The sequence below is a fragment of the Boleophthalmus pectinirostris genome, unplaced genomic scaffold (genome assembly GCF_026225935.1).
Source record: "Boleophthalmus pectinirostris isolate CB_2022bp ecotype Guang Dong unplaced genomic scaffold, ASM2622593v1 HiC_scaffold_21, whole genome shotgun sequence".
Lineage (NCBI taxonomy): Eukaryota > Metazoa > Chordata > Actinopteri > Gobiiformes > Gobiidae > Boleophthalmus > Boleophthalmus pectinirostris.
In genome coordinates this window covers 33007111-33028460 of record NW_026571175.1, presented here as the reverse complement: position 1 = coordinate 33028460, position 21350 = coordinate 33007111, and the positions used below count along the sequence as shown (strand labels likewise).

Sequence of the window (21350 nt, the reverse complement as noted above, 5' to 3'; positions counted from 1 at the left end):
ATTTTTACTTTTTTAAAACATAAAAAACAAAACTAGTCGACTGTGAACATTCGTCATTGTTCCAGTCTTACTCCTCGTCCCCCTGGTTCGTTCAGAACACGACAAACACTCACAGCGATGAGTTTATAAGCGCTTTTGTAAGTGCTGTTCCCCTTACAGAAGTGATTTACACGCCCGGCTTCACGTGGAGAAAGGGAAGTGCAGAGGAGTTTACACCGAGGACGGAGCTCGCAGATAAAACACGAGGAACCGGACTCGCACAAGAGTCTGTCAAATAACAAAGACGGATGGAGTTTACAGACCTTTTAAAGCCGCGGGTTACGCTCGGAGATCGGACGAAACGCAAATATTTACACGTGAACGCTGCTGGTAACACGGAGAAACCTGAACTGAAGTGACAAAAATAAAATATAACTTCAAAACTGTGAAGTGTTTTTGTCGTTTTAAAGTGACTTGTTACATTAAAATATTACTGTGTTTTTAAAATGTAAGAATATTCCAGTACTTGAACTTACTACTACTGAACCAGGACTGAACCAGGACTAAACCAGGACTAAACCAGGACTGAACCAGGACTGAACCAGGACTAAACCAGGACTAACCAGGGAACCAGGACTGAACCAGGACTGAACCAGGACTGAAACCAGGACTGAACCAGGACTAAACCACCAGGACTAAACCAGGACTAAACCAGGACTAAACCAGGACTAAACCAGGACTGAACCAGGACTGAACCAGGACTGAACCAGGACTGAACCAGGTCTAAACTAGGTCTAAACCAGGACTGAACCAGGACTGAACCTGGACTAAACCAGGACTGAACCAGGACCAGAACCAGGACTGAACCAGGACTGAACCAGGGACTGAACCAGGACTAAACCAGGACTAAACCAGGACTAAACCAGGACTAAACCAGGACTGAACCAGGACTGAAACCAGGTCTAAACTAGGTCTAAACCAGGTATAAACCAGGACTGAACCAGGACTGAACCAAGAGTGAACCAGGACTAAACCAGATCTAAGAAACTTAAAGAGGACTTAAACCGGGACTGAACCAGGGCTGAACCAGGTCTAAACCAGGACTAAACCAGGACTAAACCAGGACTAAACCAGATCTAAGAAAGTTAAAGAGGACTAAACCAGGACTGAACCAGCAGGACTGACTCAGGACTGCACCAGAACTAAACCAAGACTAAACCAGGTCTAAACCAGGACTAAACCAGGTCTAAACCAGGTCTAAACCAGGTCTAAACCAGGTCTAATCTAAAGTATTTTAAGTATTGGCCGATATCAACCAATACCAGAGCAGAGACTAAAAACAGCATTTATTTTCTTAAAACAAAAGTAAAATAAGACAGACCTGATCCACGAGTATTTATAACTTAGTATAAATAAAGGTTTAAACATTCTGAGATTTTCTGGGCCAGTAAATATTGACTCAACCCATATTTAAAAGTCCAGATCTGTTCCCGCAATTTTTTTTTCAGCATCCTTATAAAATACATGAGGAAAAAACAGGTACAGGGCTTTTAAATTTATGACTTTCAGGACTGAACTCGATCTACCATAAAATAATTACTCACAACGTAATGGAGCCAATAAAGCCTGAAGTTATTACAGGATCATAACTACTTTATTTGATATCAAAGTACAGCGGGAGCCAAGAGGTTCCTGAATATTTATGAAGCCTTTATCTTCAGTCGGTCTTTTCTTGCCACACTGAAGATTTTAACGAGACGAAAAGCAAAGACTTAAATGTGTCGTCTGTTTCATCTGTAAACAAATACATAGAGAAATAACAACAACATAACAATTCTCAGATTAAATACAAAAATATGATGGAAGTTGTTCGGTTTAATTTGGTGTTTTCAAGACAATTATCCAATCAGAACGCAGAATGAGCCTCACAATCCGTGTATCATTCGTTCAATCGTTTTTCAAAATAAAATCAAAAATAAGATACCAAAACAACAACTATTTTCTTCATTATTTATCTCCAAAATCAAAATGAAAAAACAGATAATCGTTTTTTCAGTTTTCGATTTTGTGTTTAAATGAAAAATGAAAAAAAAAAACGGATAACGACCGTTTCCCGTTTACGTGACTGTGGTGCCGGACTTTTCCACTGCATATGGACTAAACCAGGTTCAGAACCAGATTGGGACTTAGAGCGGGGGACTTTAGAGCGGGGGACTTTAGAGCCGGGACTTTTAGAGCGGGGACTTTAGAGCCGGGACTTTAGAGCCGGGGACTTTAGAGCCGGGGACTTTAGAGCCGGGGACTTTAGACCGGGGACTTTAGAGCGGGGGACTTTAGAGCGGGGGACTTTAGAGCGGGGGACTGAGACCGGGACCAGGACCCAGACCAGGACCAGACCAGGACCAGACCAGGACTGAACAGACTAGGACAGAAACAGCTAAGTCCTGGGTCATTCCTAGTTCATTCCTGGTTCATTCCTGGTTCAGACCTGGTTCAGACCTGGTTCAGTCCTGGTGCAGTCCTGGTTCGGTCCTGGTTTAGTCCGGCATTGCAGTTTAAGTCACGTAAATGGGAAATGGCCATTATCCGTTTTTTTTTTTCATTCTTCATTTAAACACAAAATCAAAAACTGAAAAAAAAAAAAAAAATCTTTATCTGTATTTTTCATTTTGGTTTTAGAGACAAATAATGAAGACAATGTTTGTTTTTTCGTTTTCTTCTTTTTGGTTTTATATTGAAAAACAAATGAACGAATGGTACATGGATTCCTCAAATGAGTTTCTCATTTGTGTTGTCATGCTGTTCATTTTCTTTGAGTTACTTTATAATCTTAATATTACCCAGTTTTATTTTGTAATTTCTATATCTGTGTGTGTTCTGAGTTTAACTTCCTGTTCTTGTATTGATTATTTGCTAATGTGTCTCATCTGTGTGTGTATAAACCCCGTGTTCACTTCTGCCCTTTGTCGGTTCGTTGTCTGTGTCACATCTGTTTGGATTTTTGCGTTTGCTTTTTCCTCAGATTTTTGTTAAAGTTTTAATTAAACATCTCCGTGAGTGCAGTCATGTGTTTTAGATCCTCTTTCTGCTCTAAACGTGACACAAACATCGTCTTTAGTAAACCAAGAGCAAATTACAGATGGTTTGAACTTATTTTGATAAATACAGGCCATAATAAAGGCAAAAAACTGCACCAAGTTAACACAAAAAACTCTTCCCATTACCCAGTATTATCTTGGGTAATGGCCAACTCAAGTGCAGCAAGTTTATTAAGCTGCATTTATCTCCATTACAGCCGCTGCCCTCCTCCTGATAACGCGCTCTTACTGCAGTCTTATTACTCTCCCGCATCTAACAGTTTGACACGCAGAGCCTCCTACACGTTTCTTTAGTGCAGCGACTCCACCGAGAGAGAAGTGATCGATAAAACAAATACAGCCGCAGCCGCAGCATTAAAACTAATACAAGCAAGGTTCAGGAGCGATCGCACAGGCACAGCGAGCAGGAACGCTAACAAACACTGGGAATAACAAGAACATCGAGAAACACCAGGAACATCGAGGAACACCAGGAACATCGAGAAACACCAGGAACATCGAGAAACGCCAGAAACATCGAGAAACACCAGAAACATCGAGAAACACCACATCGAGAAACACCGAGAAACATCGAGAAACACCAGGAACATCGAGAAACACCAGGAACATCGAGAAACACCAGGAACATCGAGAAACACAAGGAACATCGAGAAACACCAAGAACATCGAGAAACACCAAGAACATCACCAGAACACGAGAAACACCAGAAACATCGAGAACACCAGAACATCGAGAAAACACCAGGAACATCGAGAAACACCAGGAACATCGAGAAACACCAGGAACATCGAGAAACACCAGGAACATCGAGAAACACCAGGAACATCGAGAAACACCAGAAACATCGAGAAACACCAGGAACATCGAGAAACACCAGGAACACAGAAAAATACTAGGAACACTGAACAACACCAGGAACAACAGGAACACTGAGGAACACCAGGAACATCGAGAAACACCAGGAACATCGAGGAACACCAGGAACATCGAGGAACACCAGGAACATCGAGAAACACCAGGAACATCGAGGAACACCAGGAACATCGAGAAACACCAGGAACATCGAGGAACACCAGGAACATCGAGAAACACCAGGAACATCGAGAAACACCAAAAACATCGAGAAACACCAGAAACATCGAGAAACACCAGGAACATCGAGAAACACCGGGAACATCGAGAAACACCAGGAACATCGAGGAACACCAGGAACATCGAGAAACACCAGAAACATCGAGAAACACCAGGAACATCGAGGAACACCAGGAACAACGAGAAACACCAGGAACACAGAAAAATACCAGGAACGTCGAGAAACACCAGGAACGTCGAGAAACACCAGGAACGTCGAGAAACACCAGGAACGTCGAGAAACACCAGGAACGTCGAGAAACACCAAGAACATCGAGAAACACCAGGAACATCGAGGAACACCAGGAACATCGAGGAACACCAGGAACATCGAGAAACACCAGGAACATCGAGGAACACCAGGAACATCGAGGAACACCAGGAACATCGAGGAAACACCAGGGAACATCGAGAAACACCAGGAAACATCGAGGAACACCAGGAACATCGAGGAACACCAGGAACATCGAGAAACACCAGGAACATCGAGAAACACCAGGAACATCGAGAAACATCAGAAACATCGAGAAACACCAGGAACATCGAGAAACATCAGAAACATCGAGAAACATCGAGAAACACCAGAAACATCGAGGAACACCAGGAACATCGAGAAACACCAGAAACATCGAGGAAACACCAGGAACATCGAGAAACATCAGAAACATCGAGAAACATCAAGAAACACCAGAAACATCGAGGAACACCAGGAACATCGAGAAACATCAGAAACATCGAGAAACACCAGGAACATCGAGAAAACACAGGAACATCGAGAAACACCAGAACATCGAGAAACACCAGGAACATCGAGGAACACCAGGAACATCGAGAAACACCAGGAACACAGAAAAATACTAGGAACACTGAACAACAGGAAACACTGAGGAACACAAGGAACACAGAGAAACACAAGGAAGATCGAGAAACACCAGGAACATCGAGAAACACCAGGAACATCGAGAAACACCAGGAACATCGAGAAACACCAGGAACATCGAGAAACACCAGGAATAATGAGGAACATCAGGAACACAGAAAAATGCCAGGAACATCGAGAAACACAAGGAACATCGAGAAACACCAAGAACATCGAGAAACACCAAGAACATCGAGAAACACCAGGAACATCGAGAAACACAAGGAACATTGAGGAACACGAGGAACATCAAGGAACACCAGGAACACTAAGAAACACCAGGAAAGCTGAGAAACACCAAGAATAATGAGAAACACCAGGAATAATGAGAAACACCAGGAATAATGAGAAACACCAGGAATAATGAGAAACACCAGGAATAATGAGAAACATCAGGAATAATGAGAAACACCAGGAATAATGAGGAACATCAGGAACACTGAGAAAGACCAGGAACAACAGGAACAGCAGGAACACTGAGATACACTAAGAAACACCAGGAACATCGAGAAACACAAGGAACACCAAGAACACTGAGGAACACCAGAAACAACAGGAACTATGTGTAACTTTTTAGTCAAAAAAAATAGATTAAAATAATAAAAGCTTATTTGTGTTTGTCTGGCTATGTTTATTGGACTGGAAAACATGTGTCCTTATTGTGAGCGAGCTTGCATCTCCACAAACCCGACTCTTATTTGGCCTAGAGGAGAGCTTCATCCTGCTTATTTCCATGGAAACGTTCCTTTGGCTATAATCCTCCACAGTATGACATAAGCGTATCTCTCCATCGAGTATGAATTTAACTTTTGCTGTGGAATCAGGTGGCGTGTGACCTCCAGAAAGTTCCATACTGTAGCTTTAATGGCGTGTTGACAGTTTTTTTTCTCAGGAATAACCCTTGTTAACTCTTTACCGTCCTGACCAAAAACAGTCAGACGGGGAGAGTTAATGTTTTCTTTATTTAACCCGCGTCGTCCCACTGAGTATTGGAGTCACGTTTTCATGAGCCGATGTTTTTGACCTGACTGAGCACTGAAGCGAAACAGGAAGAACATGCAAATTCCACACGCAGAGGCCCCCCCCACTCGGTCAGAATTTAACCAGGACCTGACCTTCCGGGAACTTAGAGACTTATTTTGTTATTTTAAATACAAATCGACACAGTAGCTCAAACTTTCTGTAACGAAAACGGTTGCATTTTCACCACGATCACTCAAATCCAAGGGCAAAAACTAAACTTTCCCCCAAAACCCGTCAGGCCACTTTTACCGTATTCTAATTTGGCATTAACCCTAATCGTTTGCGGCTGTAATTGCCCTACTTTATTACTACTCAAGTTACTTCCTCTCCGCTGCACAGATAAACACATTAAAGCTCTGGTAGGTTTTACTTTCTCTGTAATGTAACAGACCAGAACAATGAAACAGCGTGTGCTCGTCTGCATCTGTTTATCTAAAACAACTTCACTAGCAACGACCACGACACGACGACGAAAAACAATAACGATATTTATGGACGACGGACGATGTGAGGTTCAGGACGAGGGCTCGGTCTCAGGTGGTCAGCCCGAGTCGATATCTTTAAAACCTGAGACTGAGACAAGACCGAGACTTTTAAAACCTGAGACTGAGACAAGTTTAAGATTTTTAAAGGCCGAGACTGAGACAAGTTTAAGATTTTTAAAGGCCAAGACTGAGACAAAACAAAGACTTTTAAAACCTGAGACTGAGACAAGCTCAAGACTTTTAAAGGCCGAGACTGAGACAAGACCAAGACTTTTAAAACCTGAGACCGAGACAAACCAAGACTTTTAAAACCTGAGACTGAGACAAGTTCAAGACTTTTAAAGACCGAGACAAGACCGAGACTTTTAAAGGCCAAGACAAGACCGAGACTTTTAAAGGCAGAGACAAGACCGAGACTTTTAAAGGCCGAGACTGAGACAAGACCAAGACACTTTTAAAGACCGAGACAAGGCAAAGATTTTTGAAACCTGAAACCGAGACAAGATCAAGATTTTTAAAACCAGAGACTGAGACAAGACCAAGACTTTTAAAGGCTGAGACTGAAACAAGACCAAGACTGAAAACCTGAGACTGAGACAAGACCAAGACTTTTAAAGGCCGAGACTGAAACAAGACCAAGACTTTTAAAGGCCGAGACTGAAACAAGACCAAGACTGAAAACCTGAGACTGAGACAAGACCAAGACTTTTAAAGACCGAGACAAGACAAGACAGAGACCATGACCCATCGAGGCCAAATCGAGACCATCTTTGTAATTTTCTAAATGTAATTTATTTGTATTTTACAGTTATTTTGGCACATGTATATCAATATTTTTCATAAATCTATCTCCATTTTATCACTCATCAAGTGTCAGACCTTGAGATCGAGACAAGACTGAGTGCAAGCGCTTTTAAGACTGAGTGCAAGCGCTTTTAAGACCGAGACGAGACCGAGCGAGACGCGAGCGCCTTTAAGACCGAGACGAGACCGAGTGCGAGCGCCTTTAAGACCGAGACGAGACCGAGTGAGTAAGCGAGACGAGCGAGCGCCTTTAAGACGAGACCGAGTGCAAGCGCCTTTAAGACCGAGTGCAAGCGCCTTTAAGACCGAGTGCAAGCGCCTTTAAGACCGAGTGCAAGCGCCTTTAAGACCGAGACGAGACCGAGTGCAAGCGCCTTTAAGACCGAGACGAGACCGAGTGCAAGCGCCTTTAAGACCGAGACCGAGACCGAGCGCCTTTGCACGCGCCTTTAGACCGAGACCGAGACGAGACCGAGTGAGCGCCTTTCGAGACCGAGTGCAAGCGCCTTTAAGACGAGACCGAGTGCAAGCGCCTTTAAGACCGAGACGAGACCGAGTGCAAGCGCCTTTAAGACCGAGACGAGACCGAGTGCACGCGCCTTTAAGACCGAGACGAGACCGAGTGCAAGCGCCTTTAAGACCGAGTGCGAGCGCCTTTAAGACCGAGACGAGACCGAGTGCAAGCGCCTTTAAGACCGAGTGCAAGCGCCTTTAAGACCGAGACGAGACCGAGTGCAAGCGCCTTTAAGACCGAGTGCACGCGCCTTTAAGACCGAGTGCAAGCGCCTTTAAGACCGAGACGAGACCGAGTGCACGCGCCTTTAAGACCGAGTGCAAGCGCCTTTAAGACCAAAACAAGACTGAGTCCAAACACGGTTGAATCTGAGACAAGACCAAGACCTCAAAAAAAGGGTCTCGAGGCCGGTCAAGTACTCTGACTCTGGAGACGGGGGATCGAGAGAGCGGAGACAGACAGTGTTGTTGGGATAACTGGTGTGTGTTGGCGTTAAATGTTGTATGGAGAATTTATTTTTGTTTCATGATGAAAATCAATCAACTCTGGACATGTTGGGGCCAGACACACATTAGCTAAAAGATAACGAGGCGACCTTAGGGTGACCAGACGTCCCTATTTCCCGGGACAGTGCCAATTTTGAGTCCCCTGTCCCAGCAGATTTATCCAAAACCAGTAAATTGTCCCAGTTTTATACAAGAAATGTCCCTGGTGTCTTTGTTCTGATCTGATCCCTGCCAACAGGAAAGAGAAGCATAAATTGTCAATTGTTTTAGCTGCTTAAAAAGAAAATGTGACTATACTGGTTCACATTTGTGCGGAATGAGGAACAATTTTCCTTAATTACACACTCGTTTCACAATTGTATTATTACCAAACCAAACCGCAGATGTCCCAGTTTTTTATTTTGAAAACCTGGTCACCCTATACTACCTCGTTATCTACTGGTTCAAATCTCCCAAATGCCAAGAAACAAAGAAAAAAAAAACTCTAGAGAAGTCGGTGCATCCAAACATCTCTCTATTATTTTTATTTTCCTGGCTGTTTCTTATAGCCTGATTCATCAGCCGGTTTCACTTCATGGAAACCGTCTGACCTCACAACATTAGGATTCGTTCGCTCGACGGTAGGTGGGTACTTTTTTAAATTTAACCAATCGCTGCTATTTGGTTGTGACGTATGTAATGCGCCGCTAACGGGACTAACTGGCATATTAAGTTTTTCCCTAGTGGTGGGCGAACGGAGCCTCGTGAAGCATTGACACCTCAGTCGCGATATTGTCTCAAATGGTTTCGACGTGTCTGAGGCCTCGGAGAAACACTGACCTCTAGTGGACAAATTTAACAATAAGACAATAAAAAATTGTGTGCAGAGCGACACCGTACCTAACAACAACAACAATAATGACGATTTAAAATAATATGTAAAGAGCAACATAAACAGCAGCTGTAAATAAGAAAATAGGTGTTACCTTGTTAGGTGAAATTAGATCAACGTGATCCCAAACCATGGATCGCTTTTTTCCACTTGTAGACGCCATCGAAAATGAAACAAATGCCAAAAGTCGCCAAAATCACCACTAACGTCACACAATACTCCTCACTACCCAACATTTTTAAGAAATATTGGTGCATCTTTTATACTGTAGCAGTTTAATGCTCGTCAAACCACGGAAGTGCGCTGAACACTCTGAACACTCTGAACCAATCGCAGAGCGGAACATTCACTGAGCCAATGAAATGCTTCGATACACTGAAGCGATCGACACGCAGAGCGAAGCAGTCGGGGGAGGGACCCACACTTCCGACACTTTGGTCACGTGAGCGGCCGCTGCGAGTCGAGCTCCGAGGCGGCGCTCCGGAGCAATTTGTTTCAGAAAGAACGAGACGTGCTCCGGAGCTCCGACTCATTTGCCCGTCACTACTTTTCCCAAATCCCATAAGAAGAAGGACAATAACGTGTTTCCCCTTGACGAAATTCACCAAACATTCTCTTTGTTCCGGCTTTAAATCCTCGATCTCGAGAATGGCTGATAGCACAGAATGTCTGTCTCTTCGCTGACTGGCTGGTGCCCGAACTCACACTTCCGGAGTTTTTGCGAACAGTTTAGCGTATTCCGATTCCTGACCTAATCGCTGGAGAGAAATTAAATTGAGCGGAGGCACTATGTTTCTTATCCTCGCGTAGCTGAAAGCCTCTCCTAGTCTGCTTCTATATTTAATGTTTGTCTTGTTTTTTTTCATTTTTATTGGGAGATTCGAACCAACACACATCAAGCAGGAATGTTACAAGACCTCGTGTGACAAGATCTCGCAAAATCAAATTGGACAACAGGAAGCAGCGCTACAATAAACAGCATAAACTATTCAATAAAATATTTACGAGAATTGTAAGTTGTGAACTGAACCGCACAATGTATTAAAGCACCACGGTTCTTAAAAAGGCTTTACCACAACTTTTCCGGCATTATAAATGAGCACTTTATCTACAGATGACTTGAGATTTTTCTGCACACAGAGAAATTTCTTTGGCTCTGCTGCAGCTCTGAGTCTCTCCTCAAAGTTCATAGTTTTGACGGTCACAGAGCAGAGTCTTGTGGGAATTATTTCTCATCTCACCCCTGACCTCAGTCCTGCGTTTACGTGCATTTTGAAGAATCGGTTTAAACTGGACTTGGCCCGTTGTCCGATTTTCCTAAAGTGTGTCTAAAACTGCAGTCGACTAAACAAATTCTAAAGACCTGTCCTGATGATCACCCAAAAAGAGGCGTGGAAAAGCTCAAAAATGATGACGTTGGTCTGTGAATCTGACCCAAACTGCACTCGTTCACAGCGGCGTGGGAGTTCATGCAAACACAACTATTTATGCAGAAAAAAGCACCAGGAAAGAGTGATTATAAACAAATCTTCAGCTCACTCTTTTCTCCTTCCTGCTGTCCCCGTCTAGTCCCGGTCTAGTCCCGGTCTAGTCCCGGTCTAGTCCCGGTCTAGTCCCGGTCTAGCCCCGGTCTAGTCCGGTCTAGTCCCGGTTCAGTTCAAGTCCTGGTCTAGTCCTGGTCTAACCCTGATCTAGTCAAGTCTAGTCTAGTCCCGGTCTAGTCCCGGTCTAGTCCCGGTCTAGTCCCGGTCTAGTCCCGGTCTAGTCCCGGTCTAGTCCTGGTTCAGTTCAAGTTTAATCGTGGTCTAGTCCTGGTCTAACCCTGATCTAATCCTGATTTAGTCCTAGTTCTGTCCAAGTTTAGTCCTGGTCTAGTCCTCGCTGAGTCATGGTTGAGTCCTGGTTGAGTCCAAGTTGGTCCAAGTTGAGTCCAAGTTGAGTCCAAGTTGAGTCCAAGTTGAGTCCTATTCTAAACCTGGTTCAGACCAAGTTTAGTCCTGGTCTAGTCCTGGTCTAGTCCTGGTCTAGTCCTGGTCTAGTCCTGGTTCAGTCCTGGTTCAGTCCAAATTTAGTCCTGGTCGAGTCCTGGTTTAGTTTTGGTTCAGTTCTGGTTTAGTCTTGGGTAAATCTTGGCCTAGTCCTGGCCTAGTCCTGGCCTAGTCCTGACCTAGTCCTGATCTAGTCCTGGATCTAGTCCTGGTCTAGTCCTAGTTTAGTCCTGGTTCAGTTCTGGTTTAGTCCTGGTTAAATCCTGGTTAAATTCTGGTCTAGTCCTGGTCTAAACCTGGTTGAGTCCTGGTTTAGTCTTAGTTTAAGCCTGGTCCAGTCCTGGTCTAGTCCGGGTCTAATCCTGGCTCAGTCCATGTTTAGTCTTGGTTTAGTCCTGGTCTAGTCCAAGTTTAGCCCTTGAGTTGAGTCCTGCTCTAGTCCTGGTCTAGTCCTGGTCTAGTCCTGGTCTAGTCCTGGTCTAGTCCTGGTCTAGTCCTGGTCTAGTCCTCTCACTAGACCACACCAGTACGGGGAGTTCCTGTAAAAACACTTTACGCAGACAAAGTAGGAAAAAATGTATTTATATAAAAACAGATTAAACTTGTGACTCATGATCTTAATCGTCCTTTTTACTAAACAAATCTCCAGCGAACTCACTTATTCCCGTTGTCCTGTATAAATCTTCGTAATCTAATCGGAGCGTAGAGTTTCGGGACTTACTGGGGCTGGAGAGCAGGGAGGTGAGCGACTGGGACCAGCGATCCAGCTCCTCTCTGCTGATCTTTCCCTTCCTGTTGTGTCCCACCTGACTCCACTGACGCATGAAGAGCAGCCGGGACCTTCTCTCCGCCACGCTGAGGAAACACGAGGAACAAACGGGTTATTAAACAGCTTCTCATCATCACAAGTACAAGTACAATTCTTATGTACAGTTCTTAGGTGTCTGTATTTATGTAAAGTCCCTCAGTCGCGCAGGTAGAATCCATGGTAAAGCAGAAACTCAAAGTGTCAACTGGACAAACATTTATTTTGGTTGTATACGTTTCGCAGGTCGTCGAAGCTGCTTCTTCAGTTCTGGTCACTTTAAGACAGAAACTGGTCCACCCGAAGGACAAAACACCAAGTGACAAAGCAATGTGGTCTACTCCACTCAGCGTAGTGAAGACTGCAGTGAACGCTACACTGAAGAAACAAAACAGCCACTTCACAAGAGGATGAACCAACACAGACGAGAGAGCAACACAGGACCTCAGTCTGCTGTGCATCTCCACTTAAAAGCCTCGGGCCACTTTGAGGACAGTGAGATAGAGAGCTGAGCCACAGAAAAAAAGAAGGAGATTTAAAGAAGCTATTTTTATTAAGAGAATCCTTCTTTAATCAAAAACTGAGGCCTCAGACAATATCTGTCTCCTATTTACAAGTCCATCCTCAAACCTAAATCTAAACAAAGAAAACAACAGGGCAGCCAGGTCAAGGCCAGAGGTTTGAAAACACTCATTATGGCCCTGAGTGATTCTGCTAATAAGACCCCACACTCAGTGCAGTTCAATAGGCCGCGCTAACAACAGAAACTGTAAACAAGTAGGTGTGTTAGTTTCAGAGTAGTTTCAGTGTAGTTAGCTCCTCCCTTCAGGCAGAAATAAGGAAGTGTTCACCAGCGTCTGACCAGGACGGAAGAAGCAGCTTGGATGAGCTGAGACAAAATGTTACATGACAACGGTCTGAACAGAAGATGCAAAAGTGGCGTCGCTTCTTTCACTATTATTCTGCGTTTAGACCAGGGGTGTCAAACTCATTTTGGTCCGGGGGCCGTTTCCAACCTACTTTGATCCCAAAGGGGCCGGATCAGAAAACTCATGACATATAAACCCCCAAAATAACAATAAGTTCAAATATTTGTGCAGAGAAACACAAATCTATTACAGAAATCTTTTTTAATTGATGAACTCTTTCTTATTATAATATTATAATATTATGAACAATCTGAAACTTTAAGAAAAATTCAATTTCAACAAAATGTTTTAACATGAACTTGTATGTAAATAGGAATAAGTCAATTTTTCTTGTAAAATCCTGCACTCGGCTCCACTTTTCTCATTTTGGAAATTTTTCTGATGAGGGTGTCACGGTCAACAGTCAAAACGATCGTCCTTTAAGAGCGTTTGGAAAGAGACAAGTCTTCATTTGTGCTGCTCTGGTGGGAGGGGCCACGTACAGAGACACTGGAGACGCTGCTGTGATAAACACCACAGAAAATTAACAATATTTTAATAGAAAATATAATTTAAATATTTTAGTAGAAAATCACCCAAGGGCCACATTAAAGGTCTTGGGGGGCCGGATCTGGCCCCTGGGCCTTATGTTTGACACCTGTGGTTTAGACGAACATTTTCAGGAGGAAATCTGCGTGCAATGAGTGACGCAAAAATGTGTGGAATTCGATTGTATTGCTGTGATACACGACCACACAACACTGTTACATCCACGCACATGCATAGAATCTTCCTTCTTCTCATCTGTGTGTGTCTGTGCGTATCTAGTGTCTCTGCAGATTCTGAGCCTCCTGTAAGTTTATTAGAGCAGCCAGAGCAGCTTGAAGGTCGGACGCATGGAAATTATGCTTGTTTCTGTGTACTGTATGTATGTGATGTAAACGTGTACGTAATCTGAGCAGATCTGACCAGAGTTTTTTAGACTGAAACACTAGCAGATGTTAGTCAGACAGAAACACTATGGTGGAGCACATTCAACTTTTCCACTCTGGAGGGTGCTTTTCAGATTTTTGCGTTTTTAAACCCCAAAAACGCCGTCACCGTCTAAACAAAAGGTACTTCCGCTAAAATATTTTCTCGTTTTTCCCCTTTAGTGTTCTCGTGGTTCTCCTTTGTTGTCTGTGCTTTTTGAAGTACATTTTACAGTGGATACTTTTTACTTTTACTTCACTACATTTGAAAGCAGGTATCTGTACTTTCTACTCCACACAGAAAAGTAAAAAGTACTTTTCTTTCTGGTTTGAGACCTGCTGAAATGCCTGAGATTTATATTTTAGCACATTTAATTTGAGTTAATGGTCCAACTTTGAGCAAACCATATACACAAAAACAGACAGAAATTAAGAAATCAATTGAATCACTTATAATCAGCAATAGCAATAACATCTCCACGGAGAAAAGCATTTGACGGACCCTCAACCAGACATTTTTTTAAGTGGTTCTAGTCCTGTCCCGTCTGAAATAGTTTCTATTTAATCTCACTACAGTTTTAACGGAGCTCCACAGTGACAGCCCACTTCCAGACTGAATAAACAAATACTCCACTCATTTTCCCCGCTGACTAATAAATGCAAATAAATGACAGTCTCCATCGTGCCTTTAAACTCCTAATACTGTTTTTTTTTTCAGTGACTATGGGAAAGATTTATGGGAAATTCTCTTAAAAGGTCATATATTACACAAAACTGACTCATGAGCTTTAAAGGTTGTATAGAGGATTTTCCAAGGAACGAGAAATCCAGCGACTGTTTGTCCTTTTTCAAATGTTGCGCATGCGTGAAACCACCCCCTCCCCTACAGCTCCTACGTAGAAACGCCTCCTCCCGCCTCCTCCTTACGCCAGAAACAGGTTTGTTTACAGCCAGTGCTGCACATGACTTGTAAACAACTAACTACAGTGTTGGTTAGGCAAGACGGAGAAGTGAGGAGCGGGGGGAGGGGTGTGCGGACATTTCGTTCGCGGACGAGAAGTGAGGAGCAGGGAGCAGGGAGAGGGAGAGAGGAGAGGGGAGCGGTGCGCGGAGATTCCGTGCCCGGAGAAGTGAGGAGCAGGGGGAAGAGCGGATCGGGCAGCGGGGAGAGGAGCAGGAAAGGGGTGCAGAGAAGGTTGCGCGGAGATTCAGTGCGAATGAACTAGCTACAACACGCAGCAGCAAGCGGACTCTTTCTTTGCCTTGAAAATTACGTTTTCAGACACAGGATATCGCTTTCGTGTCCTGAAAAACGTTTGTCTCGCTCTTGGAAATAAAGTACGTTTTCATAATAAGCAGAAGTTTCCTGTCCAGGAGTAATTTGTGGACCAGTGCGTCAGTCTTTAGACCCTGCGTCTGCTTCAGTCGCGCCATCGCTGGAATGAATCTTCAAGAATCACCTTAGTTTGGCTTCGCTGCTTTTCCCCTTGTCTTCTTCTTTCAGCGACCTCAAAAACTGACTTTCTTTTGCGGCGAACTGCTCCTGGATTCTTGTCGCCATTGCAACAAACTTTGTGCGAACTGCGAGGAAGATATAGGTAAAAAAAAGCCGCTAAGAACTGTTGCGTTGGTGGAGTAAACAGCGTCTGTGCGTCTGTGGACTGCGTGACAGACGTACGTAAACCACGTACGGCAGCGCAGGCAAGTCAGTTACACTAGAAACGTAGGGAGTTTGATTGACAGCCTGTCAGCTCACAGATAACGAGGCAGTGTCGTTATCTATTGGCAAATGTTTAGCCCCACCACGTCCGAGTTGATGAATTTTTATTACACTCTTTTTTTTGGTCATCATAATTACAAGGCGACTGCATCTCTATAATCTATCACTGACAATTTGAAACAAAAAAAAAATCCTCCATGCAACCTTTAAGTCATGTTATAATGTTGTTACTAGGAATGGACAATCGATTTAAGAAAATTAACATTAACGGGACATTTTAATTGATTAATTAATTAATTAGGAGCCAGAGCCCAAACGTGGGACTGTGAGTCACAACTCCAGTGTTTGTGTCAGACGCAGCCTCGTCTCCTCACGCGACACACAGCAACACACATTCAGTTTGTCGATTAAAAATGAACGTGAGCGACGAAATTCTTAATCATCAGTTATTGATTAGTCGACTAAAAAGCCCATCCCTAAAGCGTAATATTCTTTTTTTACAATGGCTATGGGAAAAATTGATATGAAATTCTCTTATATATTGCACAAAATTAACTCTTGTGAATTTTAAGTCATGTTATAATGTTGTTGCCTCGTCAAAAACAGACCTGGAGTTGTTAGATGAAGCAAGAGAGGTAGAGCGCTTCACTGGGTCTTAAAAGAGTAAAAAATAAGAGTACAGGTCTACGAGGGTTAAAACAGTGGTCTTAGGACAGAAAATGTAAAAATTGGTAAGGTACAAACCTGAGGCACTCCGACTGAATATATGAAAAGTCCTTTATTACATGAAGGGACGCCAACGCTTTTCGACCAGCAAGACGGTCAATAAATACAATCAATTGATTGTATTTCAACCCAAATACAATCAGTTGATTGTATTTATTGACACACATTTATTGTCTTGTTTTTACTACTTTGCCCTGATGAAGAATTTTGCAGTCGGAGTGCCTTGGATTTGTACTTTACACATTTTTTCATTTTCCTGTAAGGGTAAATTTCTTTTCTAAGACCTGGAGTTGTGTTTTGTTTCATTAATGTTTGAGTTGAGTAATCCTGCATTATTAGTCCGTCTACATCTCCAAAGTTCAAAATGTTCCACCTTGTCACGTCATGAAGCAGTCGTTTTCATGTTAACAGCTGCTTAACCTTTCGTTCAGCAGAGATTGGCAATTTCAGAGCTGAAATTATCCAGATGATTCTAAAGAAAATGACTCAGAGTTTGAGAGAAGTACTCAGCGTTAACCTGAGGGTTTGTGTGTTAAACAAAACAACTCCAGGTCTGTTTGTGAAGAGGAAACATTATAACCTACTTCACAAATGAGTGTAATTAACGCTGAGTTCTTTGGAAACGCGCTGGAGCCTGTGTTTGTTATTCTGGACGGAGGAGCAGGCGGAGAGTCGATCTGTGGTGCCAAACGTGGACTGAGAGGAGATAAACAGCACACTGACCTTTCCTTGTGCTCGGGGTTGAAGAGGTTTGAGTGTGAGGAGTGAGGACTCTGAAAGAGAAACAGAGGAGTTAGCCCGGGGCGCTCACACACACACACACACACAGATACACAAAGAGACACAGACACACACGTACAGTACTTTTTTGTTGAGTTGCATTTAAACTATACTGTAAAATTGAAAACAGCTCCATATTGTTTCACCATTTTATATTTTTTTCACTAATTCTGTGCAGTTTGAAGCCCAATTTGAGTAATCAAGCACCACCAAGTATTTCTTTGATTTTAAAAAGTAATTACTCTGAATATTCTCATGAAAAGCGTATTTGTATGTGGAGTACTGACCAAGAACAAGAATCATAAACTTAACTTTCTATTTAGTTCCTAGTGAACGTTGTCCTCTCTTAGGTTTGGTGTAACAAACCGGAAATATTGTGCAAGAGTTTCAGTAAGTTTGTAATTCGTGGATTGTTCAATGTCAGCGATAATGCAACACACAAATGTCACACTAATGTGGATTTTAATCACAAGCTCTTTACAGTAGTGCACCTTTGGTATTGTCTTTTACATCAGATCTATGCAGTTTGAGGCTCTAAACGAAAAAGTTGTTGTTTTCTATGACAATAAAACCTTGAATCTGGGCCTAAATTACATTATGTTTTGCATTTGAACTATGTCACAATTAAGATACCATATAATGAGAAGACACTTTTGAGTGAGTATGACATTGTGTGGACACTGTGAGGGTTAAAGTATGAATAATGAATAAGACATTCTCCTGCTGTCCAGTGCAAGATTAACTAGTGGTGGTTCCAAGTTCTGCAGCTCCCGGGAGCTTCGGCCCAGAAAGAAGTTTCCCAGAGAGTGCAATTTTATTTATGTGTATTCAAACCTTTCACAAAGGTTGGGTTTTGTCTGGATTCTTCTGTATTTTTACAAATTTTAAATTGTCAAAGCGCCTAAAACTTAGCAATGTAAGATTTAGTCAAGCACCACTCTGAGCCCGCACCATGGATCTGTAATAAAAACTGGATAAGCTCTTCCCCTCGTCCCATTTTGATACAGACTAGTGGCCGTTCCAGGTATTGCAGCTCCGGGAGCATGTCTATGTTTCCTCATTTCTCTTCCTCTCTCTTTTTTTTTTTTCTTTCTTTCTAACATTAGGCCCTATGTTCTCACATTTCCTTTATCATCAATTTGCATCAGATTTTATCCCAATTTGGTTGTCAATAACATCCCACCTATTCTCCAGCAGCAGTTGACTACAGATGTAATGTAGAGGTCATGGTGCAGAGGATCCTAACTTGAAATGACTCTGAATCATCCCTTTTGAATGTGAAAATGACTTGACTTAAAGTTTCATTTTGAGAAAAATCTTGAATGAAATGAGGGAACATTAGAGCTGTTCCCAGGAGCTTGGGCCCAGGAAGAATTCTCCCATAGAGCGCAAAGCATTTTTTGTGAATTCAATCTGCTCATGTTCAGCTGGCAGGGCATCCACAGCTTTCACAGAGGTCGGATTTCATAGGGATTCTTTTCTATTTTCACAACATAAATATTTAAAAATGTTTAAATCCTCAAAGCACCTAAAACTTATCTTTGTAAGACTTATCCTTGACCCGCTCTGAGCCTGGGCTCGCTCTGCTCTAGCAGCTCTCGCTCTGATTGGTCCAAAAGCTCCACACCGTGCACATTACAGACATCACACAATTTCACAAAACTGACTCTTTTGAGCTTTAAGCCATGTTATAATACTGTCACCTCCTCAAAAACAGACCTGGAGTTGTGTTTTGTTTCATTCACACACGTTTGTTTATAGCGTATTTTCCGCACTATTAGGTTCTCTGGATTATAAGGCGCACTGTCATTAAATGGTCTATTTTTGAACTTTTTTCACAAATAAACTGCACCGGACTTTAAAGGAAACACAACAGTGTGATGGGTGAGTGGTTTTGTTTGTTTGTGGCGTTCACGGTGACTCTGGGCTTTGTTCAGTTGTGGCGTGTAGGGAGGTGCTGTCTGGGACCAACGGATTGTCGGCGTGTTCGCAGTGACTCAGTTGTTCAGTCGTGTCTAGAAGCGGCACATTGCACTCGCTTTTTCAGGTTCGTTCCTCCGTTCCGTTCCTCGTCGGCGTGGAGTGATGAGTGTGTCTGTGGGTGTTTTTCGCCGCGCGGTCGCTGTCTGCTCCGTGTGTGTTTGTAGTTTACTGAAGTCGTGCTGGGAAACCTGAGTGGACTCGTGTATAGGACGCTCTGGATTGTGGGGCGCACAGTCGTTTTTTGACGAGGTTGGAGGCTTAAGAGCGCGCCCTATAGTCCGGAAAATACGGTACCTTTATTATTAGTCCATGCGCATCTCCAAAGCTCAAAATGCTCTGTTCCACCTTGTGACGTCGTGAAGAGTTTTTAGTTTTCAACTTAACAGCTACGTTTTACCTTCAGCTCAGTAAAGATTGGCGATTCCAGAGCTGAAATTACCCAAATGATTGTAGAGAAGCTGTACGAAGTTTAAAAACACAGCGGCGCATGACAACAAAAGGTGGAACAGTGGAGCATTTTACTTTTTGAGAGAAGAAATCAGCCTAAATCTGCAGGGTTTGTGCGTTAAACATGTGTGAATGAAACAAAACACAACTCCAGGTCTATAACATAACATTTCTCCACAATACGACACCATCTTGGGTTCAGATTTTATTATAATTCTGTGGTCCGTGCTCAGTTTGATTGATATTGATCGTCTATTGAGTTTCTTCCTTAGAATCGAAAGTGTTTGACATTTTAGTTTGGTGACATTACTGCGGAGAACATTTCATAACGTAAAAATATCACGGCCCTCAACAGCACCAGCATTACTCTTATATTCACCTTTATTGATTATTTTTTTCTAATCTCCCGGGCCGATGAACAGAAGACCTCCCGCCACTCGCTGCACGTGCACAATAGAGCGTCGTGTGTGACAACGGGAGGCGGCCATGTCCTCGCATCCTAATGTGCGCTCGCTCTCAAGGCCGCTGGTAATAGCAGTGCCCATGATGCACTTGTGATTGGATTGGAGCATGAGTGTGAATACAACGACCCCACAGAGACTCATTTAACAACAGAGCGGCTATTCGCAACAAGGTGTCACGTATTGTAAAGGATGTAATTGGGTTTCTCCGCTCAAGGGTCTCTGGTCCTTGTTGGATTACAGCGACAAAATCGGGATTGTTTTAAAAGGCTCATTTTACGACATTTTCACATCGTTGTTATAATGTTTCCTCATCGCAAACAGACCTGGAGTTGTGTTTTGTTTCATTCGCACATGTTTAAAACACAGAAATCCTGCAAATTTAGTCTGAGTTCCTCTCTCAAACTGAAAACACTGTTCCACCTTGTGATGTCATGTGGTAAAACAGAAGGTGCTCCACTGTGTTTTTAACTCCATGCTCCTTCACTAGAATTATTTGGATGATTTCAGCCCTGGAATTGCCGATCTCTGTTGAAATAAAAGCAAAAGGAGCTTCTAACTTGAAAACTATCACTTCGTGACATCACAAGGTGGAACAGAGCATTTTGAGCTTTGCAGGATGCATTATTAGTCAATTAGTAGACTGATTATTAAAGAAATGTTTTGTTTTGATTTGAAAAGTTTTGATTAGTCTTCTCCCTGTTGCTTTTGTTCATGCAGCAAAGACGTGGTTGGAATATGGATTTATGTTGATTGTCATTTATTGCTGTTGTTTAAATTGAGGCCAACAAAATAATAGCATGAGAAATAAATAAATAAATAAATTAGTGCTGTCAATCAATTAAAATATTTAATTGCGGTTAATTTAATGAATGTCATAGTTAGCTCGCAATTAATCGCAAATGAATCACAAATTTTAGTTTAATGCTCTTATCAACATAGAAAAGTGGAAAAGCTTTGTGGAAATTTAATGTATTTATTTTTCTAATTGCAACTCTGTTTGTGACCGTGTGTGTCCCAACGCTGCTGTAGTTAGGACGATGACAGCATCACGTGCCGTTGTTTGTTTACATGAGGCAGCAGAGTTAACGCTTTAGCGGAGAAAATAAGTCCAGCGGCAGAAATATCTATTAAATAGTGAGACCAATATGATTCCCGCTGTGATATGTGAGTCCTCTGTGAATTTATGGATATAACAACAGCTCGGAGCAGTGAAAACAGCCGGAAGAG

At 42.7% G+C, this 21350-nt stretch overlaps 1 protein-coding gene across 7 annotated transcripts in view; it reads right to left on the bottom strand.

The window, feature by feature from the left end:
- The window catches only part of si:ch211-152p11.4 (regulator of G-protein signaling 3), a 79840-nt gene that overhangs the window by 40422 nt on the left and 18068 nt on the right, over window positions 1–21350 (bottom strand). For all 7 annotated transcript variants that reach the window (XR_008632692.1, XR_008632694.1, XR_008632693.1 and 4 more), the window contains 2 exons: window positions 17173–17222; window positions 12041–12174 (listed from right to left, as the gene is read on the bottom strand). Coding sequence is in view for 3 of the 7 variants with exons in the window: in XM_055157020.1 (XP_055012995.1) it covers window positions 12041–12174; window positions 17173–17222 (184 nt within the window). In the remaining 4 variants the exon portion in view is untranslated. The remainder of the gene's footprint in view (window positions 1–12040; window positions 12175–17172; window positions 17223–21350) is intronic.